Source organism: Phaseolus vulgaris, chromosome 5 (assembly GCF_051622355.1).
Source record: "Phaseolus vulgaris cultivar YP4 chromosome 5, ASM5162235v1, whole genome shotgun sequence".
Taxonomy (NCBI): domain Eukaryota; kingdom Viridiplantae; phylum Streptophyta; class Magnoliopsida; order Fabales; family Fabaceae; genus Phaseolus; species Phaseolus vulgaris.
This window is the reverse complement of record NC_143502.1, coordinates 44,666,519-44,680,102: the sequence shown is the minus strand read 5'-3', so window position 1 is coordinate 44,680,102 and position 13,584 is coordinate 44,666,519. Positions and strand designations below refer to the sequence as shown.

Below are 13,584 nucleotides of genomic sequence, written 5' to 3'. Positions count from 1 at the left end.
CCCTTTTTAACTTTAATAATTAATCGCATTTGTTAATATATATATATATATATATATATATTTCATATGAAAAGGAAATATTTTATTTTGAAATTAATGTTAATATATATTTTTTAATATGTTGTATATATTATTTTTGTATAAAAATTTATAATTTTATTATCATTATTATTAAGATAATGACTTTTTTTATGTAAACATTCTATTTTATTTTATTTTTGTTAAAAAAGTTATATTCATTTCTCTTTCCAAAGAAAATATTTAAATATAAATTATTTTTTAATACCTTTTTATAATTTCTTAATTCAAGAGTTATCGAAAATTACATTCTCAAAATTTCATTGTTTTTATTATAAATGATTGATAGTTTAAGGTTTTAGACATACTAAGTATGATCTATTTTTTAATATCTTTTCTAATTTTATCTTTAGCTTTTGATACCACAGAATGTGACAGTTCAAAGTATTTATGAACTCAAGTGTATGGATAACTTGCTATATAAAATTCGAAAAAGAAAACAAATATTAAGTGTCCTCATATATTTATAAAAAAATTTGTACATGAATATTATCAATATTATTTTCAATTAGCATTGACTATTGTCATTTTATGTCAAATTAAAATGGCCTAGATATAAAATTTGATGATAAGTTAATAAAAATTAACTTGTGGAAATTATGATAAAAGAATTATAATGTCATAAGAAAATTGAAAAAAATTTTGAAAACTTAATTTGTTTTGCTTTATTTTTCGCTAATTAAATAAAAATAAAGAATTATCCGTATGTTTTTCCTTCTAAACAAGGCTAGTGCTAGAATAAATTAGTTTATGTTAAGTAATAGAAAGGGTAATATGGATTCGGAGACATCGGGTTCCGGCAGGGACTGGTTCTTCCCGTCGCCATCGTTCTTGCGGTCCTCTTCTTCTTCGCAGTATGGCCATCGATTCTATTCAAACTCAAAGCCTTACACTCCTCCTACCCTCACTCGCATCCGTCATCGCCGTAGAGTTAAATTCCCCCGGACTCACACTCTCACTAACGACAAACCTCAGCTTTCCGACACTCAAAACAACGTTAACTCATCTCCCAACAATAACCTTATATTCCCTTCGCAATCTCGTTTCCAGTTTGCTCTCCTGGTAGGTACTAGATTGCTCTTGTCGCTCTGTCTCTCTCTCTCTCTCCTCTCACTGTTTCTTCTTTTATGTCCGTGTGGGTGCAGACGTTGACTATTGTTTTCTTTTTGCTGCTGCTTCTGCTTCTCCTCCGTAATGCGCATCTAGAAAGTCAACTCACTAAGTTGCAGGCAAGGCTACTTCTATATTATACGCTCACTCTTTCATCTCAAATCAGATTACTTCTATTCTGCTCTTCAATATCATCCTTCATCCTTCACAACTTAACCAAACTAAACTTTTCTTTGTAGGGTGATATTCTCGGCCTTAATATCATATTACACGCCTGCCACCAATTGGACACCTTCAACGTGACAAGTTCTTCATCTCAAGACGCTAATTCTGGGTTAAGCGAAAATTTCAAAAGAAATCTAGCCCTTTTTTTCTCCTTCATACTTCTTTTTATCCCTCTCATCATTTTCAAGTACATAGACTATGTGTCGAAATCAATATTTTCTGACAATTTATCCGAAAGAGTTTCTCTAAACAAGCAACTAGCATATCGGGTTGATGTCTTTTTATCGGTTTACCCGTATGCTAAACCCCTCGTGTTGTTAGTGGCAACGGTGTTGCTAATTTTACTTGGAGGATTGGCCCTTTTTGGGGTAACTACCGAGGATTTAGCACATTGCCTCTGGTTATCTTGGACCTACGTTGCTGATTCTGGCAATCATGCCAGCTCTCAAGGTATTGGTCCTAGGTTAGTTGCGATTTCCATTAGCTTTGGTGGGATGCTTATATTTGCAATGATGCTTGGACTTGTGTCCGACGCAATATCTGAGAAATTTGACTCGCTGAGGAAGGGAAAAAGCGAGGTGGTTGAGCAAAATCATACTTTAATTCTTGGTTGGAGTGATAAATTGGTAAGACTCTGGTGTTACCATCTGTTGGTTTGTCTTGTCTTGTCTTGTAACCGTCCTTATGAAATTTTCAACGAACGAATGAATAATTCATTATCAATTCAAACATGTATCAATTTATTACTGTTTGGCCAAGTGATTTACCTCTTTGGTTGACTTTTTTTGAAATACTCACGTGTCTTGACCTTAAATAATGTGATTGGATGTGTAGGGTTCATTACTAAATCAGCTTGCCATAGCCAATGAGAGTCTGGGTGGAGGAACTGTTGCAGTGATGGCTGAGCGAGACAAGGAAGAAATGGAGCTTGATATTGCAAAAATGGAGTTCGATTTCAAGGGAACATCTGTCATATGCAGAAGTGGCAGCCCTCTGATTGTGGCTGATCTGAAAAAGGTGTAGGATCTACTTTAACCTTTTGGAATTGTGATTTTCTTTACCTCTGGTATAATAATGAATTCTAATGTTAACATATATTTTAAAGGATTCTCAAGAGCAATAGTGACGGAGATTGCTCCAAGCGTGAGATGTTTTGTACCGAAGGAATGAGTAATGAGAGGCAGCGGAAGTAGTTATAGGAGGAAGTGGGGTGAAGGCACGGTGCAACTAAGCTAGCTTCACATTGAAGCTTGTCTGAAGAAGAGTTCCTTCTTCTAAGAACCCTAGCAAGAGTGAGAGTGAGAACTTAAGAGAGTTTGAACTCAAAATGTCAGAGTTTCTTTACATCAAATCAAGTCTGAATTTATAAGAGGTGAAGGGCTCTATTTATAGCCAAGGACAGGGAGTGAAGCGTGTAGGAGAAGCTTCCCTAACCCTATTTATAATTGGTTCAGTTATAGTTGCCAAAACTCTATAAAATTAAACTTGCTGTCAGGGTTTAGCCAAATCTGTTTCTGCTGCTGTAACTTGTAAGAACTCAGGCACATTGCAATTTGGAAGATGTTAGTTCTTAGCAAGCAGTGTGCCCTTATTAGAAAATATTTATCAGATCAGAAGAAATAAGAATAATCCAAAGGGCCAAATGGGTCGGCCTCTGTTAGGCCTTGTTAGAATTTTTTTTAGAGAAGTTGTTATAGTTAATTAATCACTTTAACTACAGTAGCAGAGGTAGGATATAAATAGAGGAAGCAAATAAAATTAAATTCTACGTTTGTCAATTACTTCTGGGAGGAAGAGACCAGAGTAGGAGAAGCATATTTAATAAAATTCCTCCTTTTCTTTCCATTAATCTCTACATTTTGACCATATCTATCAGAAGCATATGACTGATGGTTTAATTACTATGCTGTGTAACCTGTTGATAACTTGTTATGCAAAAATGCCATTTACTGCCACTAGCCTTTTTGTTTTAATCTTGTGCTATTTTTCTTCACTTGTTACGGTATATTATTGCATAAATGTTCATTTCTGGTGGAAGATGCTGCCCTATTTTAATTTGTATATTTGCTTGCTAAAACCATGTCATATTCAGGTTTCTGTTTCAAAAGCACGTGCTATAATAGTCCTTGCTGAAGATGGGAATGCTGATCAGGTCTGATTGATTAATATGTGCTCCAAGTTTAATGAGGGTGGGTAACCATTAACTTACTTTTTGTTGGTACAGAGTGATGCCCGAGCATTGAGAACAGTCTTAAGTCTGACTGGAGTAAAAGAAGGATTACGAGGGCACATAGTGGTTGAATTGAGTGATCTAGACAATGAAGTCCTTGTTAAACTTGTGGGTGGTGATCTTGTTGAAACTGTTGTAGCTCATGATGTCATTGGTCGCTTGATGATTCAGTGTGCTAGGCAGCCTGGACTTGCACAGGTCATCATCTACTACCATTTCATGGTGTTCTAAGTTGCATAATTCATAATGTTAATCCAGTGCAGAAATCCTCGATTATTGGTTTCAAGTTATATAATTCTTAACAAGAATAACTACATGCTTGTTGTTTGTTTGTATGGTGTATTACTTGTATTTTTTTGGGTGATCTTCTTCCCTATCCTTCCATTTTTTGTAAGATAGGATTTTCCTTGTTGCCTCCTTTTGGTGTTTTGTCCATGCTACCTTTTTTTCTTTCAGATTTGTAGAGTGACTGGGGAGTTTTATTGGGTTGTCCTTGTTCTGCTTTGTTTTCTTTTTGCAATTGCAATACAGTTGAAGATGAGATATTGATCCCCGTGTCTTCTCTCTAATAAAACTTTTTTCTAAAATATTGATGAGCTCTCTTTGGCAGATTTGGGAAGACATACTAGGATTTGAAAATTGTGAATTCTACATCAAAAGATGGCCACAGTTGGAAGGCATGCAATTTGAGGATGTATTAATCAGCTTTCCTGCTGCAATTCCTTGTGGAATCAAAGTTGCATCGTACGATGGTAAAATTATTTTGAATCCAGATGACTCCTATGTTCTACAAGAAGGTGATGAGATTCTGGTTATTGCAGAGGATGATGATACATATGCCCCAGCATCCTTGCCTACGGTGCTTTGTCTCACATAAATTCCTGTTTCTCAGTTCTCTTTTTCTCTATTAATGTTTTTTCCATGGTTTGGTCATGACAAATACATGGTCAAATGATAATAAAAAGTGGAGTTTATTCGAGCTAATTTGTGGCATGTAATAAGTTGTAATGAATCTTACGAAAAATCACAGAATCTGAAGAGAGAATAGAATGATTTTCATTGATAATTTCAAAATGATATTAGACAGGTATTTATAGCATGGTACAAGCTACATAGAAGAAAATAAATCACCTGTAATAATTAGAAAAATATTCTAATAATTAGAAATAACTTCCCAGATAGACTCCTTTGATTCTAACCTAATGATACACTATGATATTGACAATTAATTTACAATATCTACATTTACAGCTCAACACCCCCCTTGAGCCAAAGAATACATGTCTTTCATTCCTAGGATGATTATTAGATCATGGAAATCACTTAATGTTTGATAAAGAGAGTGTGATCTCCTTGGCTTTGTTTGTTCCAGAGCCTGCACACTTTGTTATTTGTTTATGTCTCTTTAAAACCTTGTGGAATACTCGATTTTTTCATCTAGGCTGCCATGGAGATATGCATCCTTAACTTTGAAGAGGTTTCCAACTTAAATATAGCTAAGTTTAACAGAATTCTTAGTGTTCAGTTTGTTAGCTGAGAAGAATGTTTCTTAATAATCAATTCCATAACCTTGGGTGTAACCTTTTGTTAGCATTTTTTTTGTTCCTAAATTCTTTCATGACCTTTTTAAACCTGTCATAAACAGGTTTCCAAAGTTTGCACACTGTTATTTATTTGTCTCTTCAAAAACCTTGTGGAAAACTAAGATTTTCAATCTTGGCTGCAGTGGAGATATGCATTCTTAACATTGAAGAGGTTTCCCTTTTTGACAAGGCCTTAGAAATAGTTTTAGGTACAACTAAATTTAGACTCAGGAATAGCCTTTTATGGTTAGCTGATAAGCAATAAGGTGAAACATAATTAGAGAAAGGATAAACAGTTTTCAGTTTCTATTACCTTTTCTAACTGAGAAGATCTAGATCATCTATAGGGATGGAAGGGACTTCATTTATTTGTTTGTTTCTGTCCACTGTCTCAGATTTCAGGACTTGGGTTGGATTCTTAAACTTGTTTCAGAAACAGCTCTTTTACTTGAGTTCTGTTTAGAGAATCTTGGAAAATTGAATTAAACTGTGGGGGAAGATTCAATGGGAGGGTTGAGTACCTCATGGTATGTGTCACTAGCTGATTTATTTGCTATTTTGGAGCAGAGTTTATTGAAGCGGATGGGCCCAATGGTTTGACAATACTTGCTGGCCTTTTTGGTAGTTCAAGGAGGGAGCTTACATTGATCATCATCTATCACTGGAATTTCCTCTTAAGAAGAAGTCTAGGAGAAAAAAAAGGTTGTGCACAGTCTATTTGTTTTTTATTTCTCCACCGTCCTATTATGTTATTCTTCTCTCTCCCGCTCATTCTTTCTCTTTTTGCTTTTTTTCCCATTTAAATTCTTTACCGATGGTATCAAGAGCTGGCTATGGACAGCCACTAGACCATAATTTTTTCACCCCTGGACATTAAAACAAGATCCCAGGCGATGATGTGTAAAATAGAAGAACATTTCATTCAAAATGAGCAGAGGCTTATGAAGGTTGATACATAATAAAAAATCTGCTTCAGCAATTAGTATGTGAAAAGGACAATGCCTCCAATAATCTTGGATGTGACTGCAGCGAAGGTTGACAATTACACACTATCAATATCACTTTTACGATTTGATTAGTCTGTGACAATGTCACACCTTGGAAAAATTAATGATGAATTTGATGCTATTCCCTGTAAACTTTGGTCATCTGAAATATTCCCTGTAGATGTTTGTATGGCTGGTTTGCAAGAGGGATATGAAGTTCCACTCGGTTTATTCAAGCCAAGAACCATGAGAGAAGCTTGCAGCTTGGCATTTCTGCTAGAAATAAAACTGCAATGACATGATGAGAGGAAAATGTCAACCTTCATATGAATTGCATGGTTGTTGGCAGTAATAACATAGTAGCAAGTACACAAGTTACGTGCAGGTCTAGCCTGAATACATTAGTTAGAACTTAGAAGTGGATCCCAGCCATAAGAGAAATCAATTGTTAGGAATGGCCAAGAATGCCCCCCTCAGAATTCTTCAAAAACATTAAAATATTTGTTTTTACTTCCATGTTAAGGATACTAATTGTATGGCTGGTTTGCAAGAGGGATATGCAGTTCCACTCGGTTTATTCAAGCCAAGAACCATGAAAGAAGCTTGCATCTTGGCATTTCTGCTAGAAATAAAACTGCAATGACATGATGAGAGGAAAATGTCAACCTTTATATGAATTGCATGGTTGTTGGCAGCAATAACATAGTAGCAAGTACACAAGTTAAGTGCAGGTCTAGCATGAATACATTAGTTAGAACTTAGAAGTGGATCCCAGCCATAAGAGAAATCAATTGTTAGGAATAGCCAAGAATGTCCCACCCACCTAAATTGTATAGAATTCTCCTCTGCCCTTGAGGTGTGTGCGCACAGTTTGGGACCAGGTAAGATACTTTTCTCCATTGTTCCTATAAAAGGCCTGAATACTTTTGAATCTCGCCAATCTTCTGCACAGAGCTGAAATCCTAAATTGAATTTCAATTGTTTGATATGAGGGTCTAAGATTCAGATCCTGATATGATGTAGGTTCTGAACAGTCACAGAATAAAGAGTGACAGATATGTAGGTTGAACCACTAAATAAAAGAGAGTTGTAGCAGCAATGAAGGCTGTCCAGGGAGAGAGAAAACATCAATGAAGGCTTTCTAGAGAAGTTGCAACAATGATGGACACTGAAACGGGGAAGAAGAGATCAGAACTTGTTATGAAATAAAAACGTGTATACAGAAGGAGGTTATGTTAGACTGTTAGAAAAGAGTTAGTGAAGTTAGCTATAAGTACCAAGTTAGCTAATTGTTTTTCATGTAATTTATTTTCTTGTAAACACATATCTGTTATTCTGAGAATCTTCAATCATGGCTTTTCATAACCTTTTCCTCCTAAGGTTCCCTCTATGTTCTTCAGGTTCTTGATTAATTCCTAGAACTAGTTTTTTTCTTAACAGAGTTCAAGGAAAAAACTAGAGCTCTGATGCAATGAGAAAAATTACAATTCAAATAGAGAATAGAATGATTCTCAATGATAATTTCAAAATGAGATTACACATTTTTTTATATAATGGTACAGGGCTAGGTAGAACGAAGCAAATCACCCCTAATAATCAGAAGCAATCTCGTAATAGTCGGAAATAACTTCGTAGACAGTCTCCTACATAGAATCCATAAGTTCCAAGGATTTCAAACTTGATACACTGAAATAGTTTACATTTAATTTACAATCTACACTTACAGCTCAACAAATTTCTAGTAAATTTTGTTCATTGGATAACATTTTTTGTTGTGGGCTTTAAACTTATTTATCAAGGGCTAACAGTGATCTTTGTTACACATTGAGAATAGTAAAGCCAAGGAAGTCAAGACCATTTTTTGAAGAGAGATTGAATGATATGGTTTCTTGCGCCCTTTCCTTGTTGATTTCAGGTTTGGAGGGGAAGCTTGCCCAAGGACTTTGTTTATCCAAAATCTCCTGAGAGAATCCTTTTTTGTGGTTGGAGGCGTGATATGGAGGATATGATCATGGTAATAATATAAAAAATTTGTGGCTATGGTCCCGTTTTTACTTCAGTTACCGTAGTGTATGAAATAGAGAATTAGAGGCATAAGATGCTGAACCCGTGTGTTTGAATGACACCATGGAACAAGGCTTAAATAGTTTGTTATAATAAATACACATAATTAGAGGAAATTTTGTTTCCTCTAAACTCCATACACTTTGCCTATAAACCATAAACACAACATATTCAATTCTGATTTTGTTTCTTCTAAGGCAATATATAAAATATTTAATTTTAAGAGTCAGATAAAAGTTACGCTTGATGTGATATATTAAGAAATTTTTTGGGGGAGTCACGGCATTCCTCTGTCCTTGCAACTGTTTATTTGTGGTGGGCATGAATACTTTTTTGGGCCTGTCCAAGTTCTCTCTATTTGTTTAGGTTTTGGATGCATCTTTAGCACATGGATCAGAACTCTGGATGTTCAATGATGTTCCAGAAAAAGAAAGAGAAAAGAAGCTAACTGATGGTGGCCTTGACATAAATCGATTAGAAAACATATCTCTGGTTAATCGTGATGGGAATGCTGTTATACGCCGCCACTTGGAAAGCCTTCCTCTGGAATCATTTGATTCAGTAAGTGAAATTTATAGACTTTATTTCAGGAGATTTATTTCCTTTTATTTGGATTTCATTTTTCTTTAAATACCCATGTATTGTTTCTTTTTTAAATAAGAAAAAGTAATTCCATAATTATTGCGTACTGCCTACACAATTTTTCACAATGGGGAATCATTTGAAATTGTGGTGGATATTCTGGCCTTTGCAGATATTGATTTTGGCTGATGAATCAGTAGAGGATTCAGCAATTCAAGCTGACTCTAGATCTCTTGCCACTCTACTTTTAATTCGTGACATACAAGTGAGTTTGTAGTCTAACGAAATTTAAGCTTTGATATATCTTGATAACAGTCTATGTATATGCTAGCCGATTTCTTCTGCTACTAAACAAGCATTATCATTCTCTATGTGTAGATCATGTAATGCCCAATTGTTGACATTAAAAAAAGCATCTAAGCATTTGACGTTGATAGAAAATTGCATACTTTATATTTTGATTACTAAGGGAAAAATCATAGAGTGCATTCCTTTACTGAACTGTACATACACGTATACATACATTCATGTATATTATATATACAGACATGTGTAGGAATACATACATGTTAGAATATTTGAAAAACTTAGTAATCACCCTTGTCCTCATATAATAATCCTAGTTCAAGAGCCTTTATATATACATATATGTATATATACACACGCACATATAATTATATATATATATATATATATAAGAATGTGTATAATATCATTCCAATGGTGAATTCGAGGGTCTTGCATATGAATTGACTAACAACCCAAACTACAAAAGAAAGATCAGGTCTTGTGATTATGAGACACATGAGTTTACCCTCTAAAATCCTATTTCTCGTGATTTTTTTAATAGTTCACCTTAATTAACCATTAAATTTTTTATTTGGATCTATAGGACTACAATTAGTCATGCATATTTCCTCCAAAATATCTATAGCACCTTTTCTCTCTAGATCACAATGCCTTCCTTCGATTGGGCCATCATAATACCAAGAAATTATTTTAGACTGACAAGATCTTTGGTTAAAAAGTGGCTAAATGTGTTTTCGGCTAAGTGGTATCATTCCTTATAATAACTATTTCATCAAAATAAACACTTTTTTCAAAGAGAAGTATGGTAATGGAACATGTTGAGATATTTTAGGATTTTTCCAGATTTGATTCTTATTAGTTTTAATTTTGTATTTATTGGTTTTAATTCTTTATATTTTGCTGTATCTCTTGTTTTTATTTCTAGCATAACAGTCCCACAATCTAAGGGATTCTGCTTATTAGGATATGCGTTGTTTGTTTCCGAAAATACCCAACTCATCTATGTATATATATCCAATGTATGTAATGAGAAATATAAGAAAGAATTTATTCTCTTTCAAACTTGAGAGAACACTAAATGGCCTACTTCACTTCTTTTCAACCCGAAGCCCTACATCACATGAGGAATCTGAATAGATCGAATACCTTGTTAGAGCAATGGGCCAGTCTAAATTATCGTCATTGGGATTCATAGTAGAAGTGTTTGATGGTGAAGGACATGAATTATGTAGGGACCATTTCTTTGTGTCTGACATGTAATGATGGGGACATGAATTTAATGATGGTAGCCTTGACCTAGGTACCATTGATGAGCACTGTGGTGGCAGTCAATTGTGACAACCAAAATTTAGCATGTGTACGACATGCACATAATAAAGCTCCTCGAATAGAAGGCACATGAAGAAGGTGTTGTCTTAAATACTTGGGTATGTCGCACTTAACAAGGCACACCGAACCCTATGATCTTCAAAGAAAGGGTTTGTTGGTGGGGTGATGGAGTGGACATGACCAAAACAAAGTGGGATCGTTCCTACTAGAATTCCAATTTGATACTTTGAATATCAAGGGAAAATCATCGAGTTCATTCCCTCACTGATGCATACATGAGTTTGAACAAAAAGCACAAATTAGGAAAAAGGGTTTCAAGCTATGACACTAAAAACATCTTGCATTTTTTGTAATTTTAGTAAATAATAAGTTGTTTAAGAAATAAAATAAAATTGGTTATAATTAGATAAATGAGCTTAAATCAGGATAAAGGGAGATGGTTTTTAAAGAAAAAAGGTCACTAATGTGGGGAAGTTCCACATCACCTGCCTCAATTCTTGATATGCAACTTATATATTGGGCATTGCTTAATGTCAATTGTTTTAAGATGAAATTTGATTTGAAATCAGAGCCTATAGTTCATTTTGGTATATCATCTATTTTGATAGGCTCGCCTCGTATGGTAGACAGTGGAGGGCTTATATATCTGTTGCATAACTTCACTTAATGTCAATTGGTTTTATGATGAAATCTGACATAGTATAGTGTCTGTAATTCATCTTGATAATTTTCTATTCTGCTATATTCACTAAGTGGTGTACTCTTTATTGCCTAAGAGATGATGAAAGATAATAAAACTTTATATTCCTTTGGACAAGGAAGGATCTTAGTTCGTTTCGATCATGAGAGAGTGGTAAACGACATCCCTTGCTCAAAAGGGTTGTAAAATTGATTGATCCTGAAGCAGTGTATGACAATAGCAATTTAGTGAAGGGGATGTTTCTTGAGTTAAGAGCTCTAATATGTCAGGATGAAAGAAAAAAGATAAAGCAATGTATGATAAGAAAGGTTGTTGTGGTTTACAAGAATCTATGATCAGTGGCGAACACAAAGCTAATTGAGGTTCATAGTTGTACCCTCTCATATTTGTGAACTTAAAATTAAATATATTAAATCTTTGCTTTTTGCACCCCTAAATTTATATTTTTGCACCCTTAAATTATTTATATATTGACCCCCAACTAAGTGTTAAACCCATGGATTGTAGTGAAAGTGTGCAAATATATTGTTGCCCCCATTGGTTCAATGTCTTTGATCTGCCATTTGTCTATGATAGAGTTGAAATTACATGGTTAGAATGTTGTACATGGAATATTAGATTGTTATATGGAGCACGGAGAATGAGTTTTTATTTTTATGGCTTTAGAAAATGTTAGGATTCTTCTGCATAAGTCTTTTTCTTTAAACATTTGTTGGTACGTTGGTATCAAGATTGAGATATTATATTCTTACTTTATATTTTTTTAAAACCGCAATATGCTATGTGTGGTTGCATCATCTATGTGGTATCCTTTGCCAACACAATTGGATGATCTTCATGACTTCCACTCATGAATATTACGATCAATTACTGGATGAACTTTAAATTATTTTTTCTTTGTCGTAAGCCTTATTAACTGATCCTAGTTTCCCTTGAAGCTTACGTATTTGACTTCTTTTCTGGGAGTTTCAATAATCTTGTATTTTCTTGTTATATTGTTTCTGAAGCTTTTGATGTTTTATTTCAGGCTAGGCGTCTTCCTTATGTAGCTATGGCCAGTCAAACTCATGGAGGAAGCTTCTCTAAAGGCTCATGGATTGGGGAAATGAAGCAGGCTTCTGATAAAACTGTTATAATTAGTGAAATTTTGGACCCTAGGACAAAAAATCTTCTCTCTATGTCAAGGATCAGTGATTATGTTTTATCAAATGAACTTGTGAGCATGGCTTTGGCCATGGTTGCAGAAGATCGGCAGATAAATGATGTATTGGAGGAGCTCTTTGCGGAGGAGGTACATTCTTTTGATAAAGTTAAGGGACAGATTATATTACATGTTTTGCATACATTATCTCAAAAGTATTGAAAGTCCTGCCAAGTTTGCTTTTTGGTTACGTTATGTAGTTCCTATGTTATAGCAAATTGATAAATTCACATCCCTTGGAGTTAACCTGAATATCTGTGGGACATGCTTCATAATTTAATGAGTTTTCTTTTCTGGAATTCTGTTAGGGAAATGAGATGCATATAAGGCCTGCAGATCTATACCTTTGTGAAGGTGAAGAATTGAGTTTCTATGAAATAATGTTACGAGCTAGGCAGAGAAGAGAGATTGTGATTGGGTACCGTTTAGATAATGCAGAGAGGGCAGTGATTAACCCCCCAGCCAAAACTGACAGAAGGAAGTGGTCATTGAAGGATGTTTTTGTGGTGATTACTGAAAAGGAATGAGGCAAAGGATATTGATGCAGGTGGTTTTGGAGTTATCAACTCCAATCTTATACTTAAAAAATTGTAAGCATTGGTTAATCAAATCACCTCTTTTTGATTTCTTACTTTGTAAGTTCACTTGGTGTAAAACTAGAGTTAATTAAAGGAAGTGAAAAAAATTAAAATGAATTACTTTCTGGAAAATTAGAGACTAAAATTGGGATTTTGATATTTAGGGTCTAAACTGACTTTCATTTCTCTTTTTATAATAACTGAATGGATGGATTGCCATTAAAGCAATGCAAGCTGGGCTATGTAATGAAGCATCCCATTTATGGTAACTGAATCTCTTGAATTCTCTCATACTTAATTTCAAATCACCATGTCCAAATTTTTGCATTTATTATATTAGAGACAAACAAAAACACTTTAAAATTGGACAATTTATTAAATAGACAATTGGGTTTGAAATATATGTTTATAAATAGACAGATGTTGATTCTTTGATGGTTGATGTTTATAAATTAAATTTAAAAAGTTGTACTTTTTTTCTATGTTAAAGTTATTTCACATTAGAAAACTGAGTTAGTATATATAAGACAATATATAGAATCAATCTATCTTAACATCTTAAATCCCTAATATAGTAATATTCTTTATCATTTATAAAATTTAAATGTT

General features: G+C 34.2%; 1 protein-coding gene across 5 annotated transcripts; it reads left to right on the top strand.

Moving 5' to 3' along the window:
• Positions 1-820: 820 nt before the first annotated feature.
• Positions 821-13,120, top strand: LOC150027772 (ion channel CASTOR-like). Of its 5 annotated transcripts, XR_016520733.1 has the most exons (14): positions 821-1,140; positions 1,224-1,307; positions 1,428-2,039; positions 2,248-2,430; positions 3,506-3,565; positions 3,638-3,841; positions 4,254-4,395; positions 4,465-4,502; positions 5,794-5,928; positions 8,128-8,226; positions 8,643-8,837; positions 9,031-9,123; positions 12,224-12,487; positions 12,706-13,120. XR_016520733.1 is itself a non-coding variant. In XM_090301949.1 (13 exons), the coding sequence occupies exons 1-13, from the start codon at positions 829-831 to the stop codon at positions 12,922-12,924; spliced, it is 2,505 nt and encodes an 834-aa protein (XP_090158075.1). In that variant the 5' UTR covers positions 821-828; the 3' UTR covers positions 12,925-13,120. The 5 variants fall into 5 exon arrangements, 2 of the variants coding, with proteins under 2 accessions (XP_090158075.1, XP_090158074.1); XR_016520731.1 differs by having other exon boundaries at positions 4,254-4,502; XR_016520732.1 differs by having other exon boundaries at positions 4,254-5,753; positions 5,852-5,928.
• Positions 13,121-13,584: the final 464 nt, after the last annotated feature.

Excerpts from the sequence above, each read along its gene's own strand:
- LOC150027772 (XM_090301948.1), top strand. The coding sequence starts at position 829 with ATGTTAAGTAATAGAAAGGGTAATATGGATTCGGAGACATCGGGTTCC. Across the intron at positions 1,308-1,427 it reads GTCAACTCACTAAGTTGCAG|GGTGATATTCTCGGCCTTAA; the intron begins GCAAGGCTACTT and ends TTTTCTTTGTAG. Across the intron at positions 2,431-3,505 it reads TTGTGGCTGATCTGAAAAAG|GTTTCTGTTTCAAAAGCACG; the intron begins GTGTAGGATCTA and ends TGTCATATTCAG.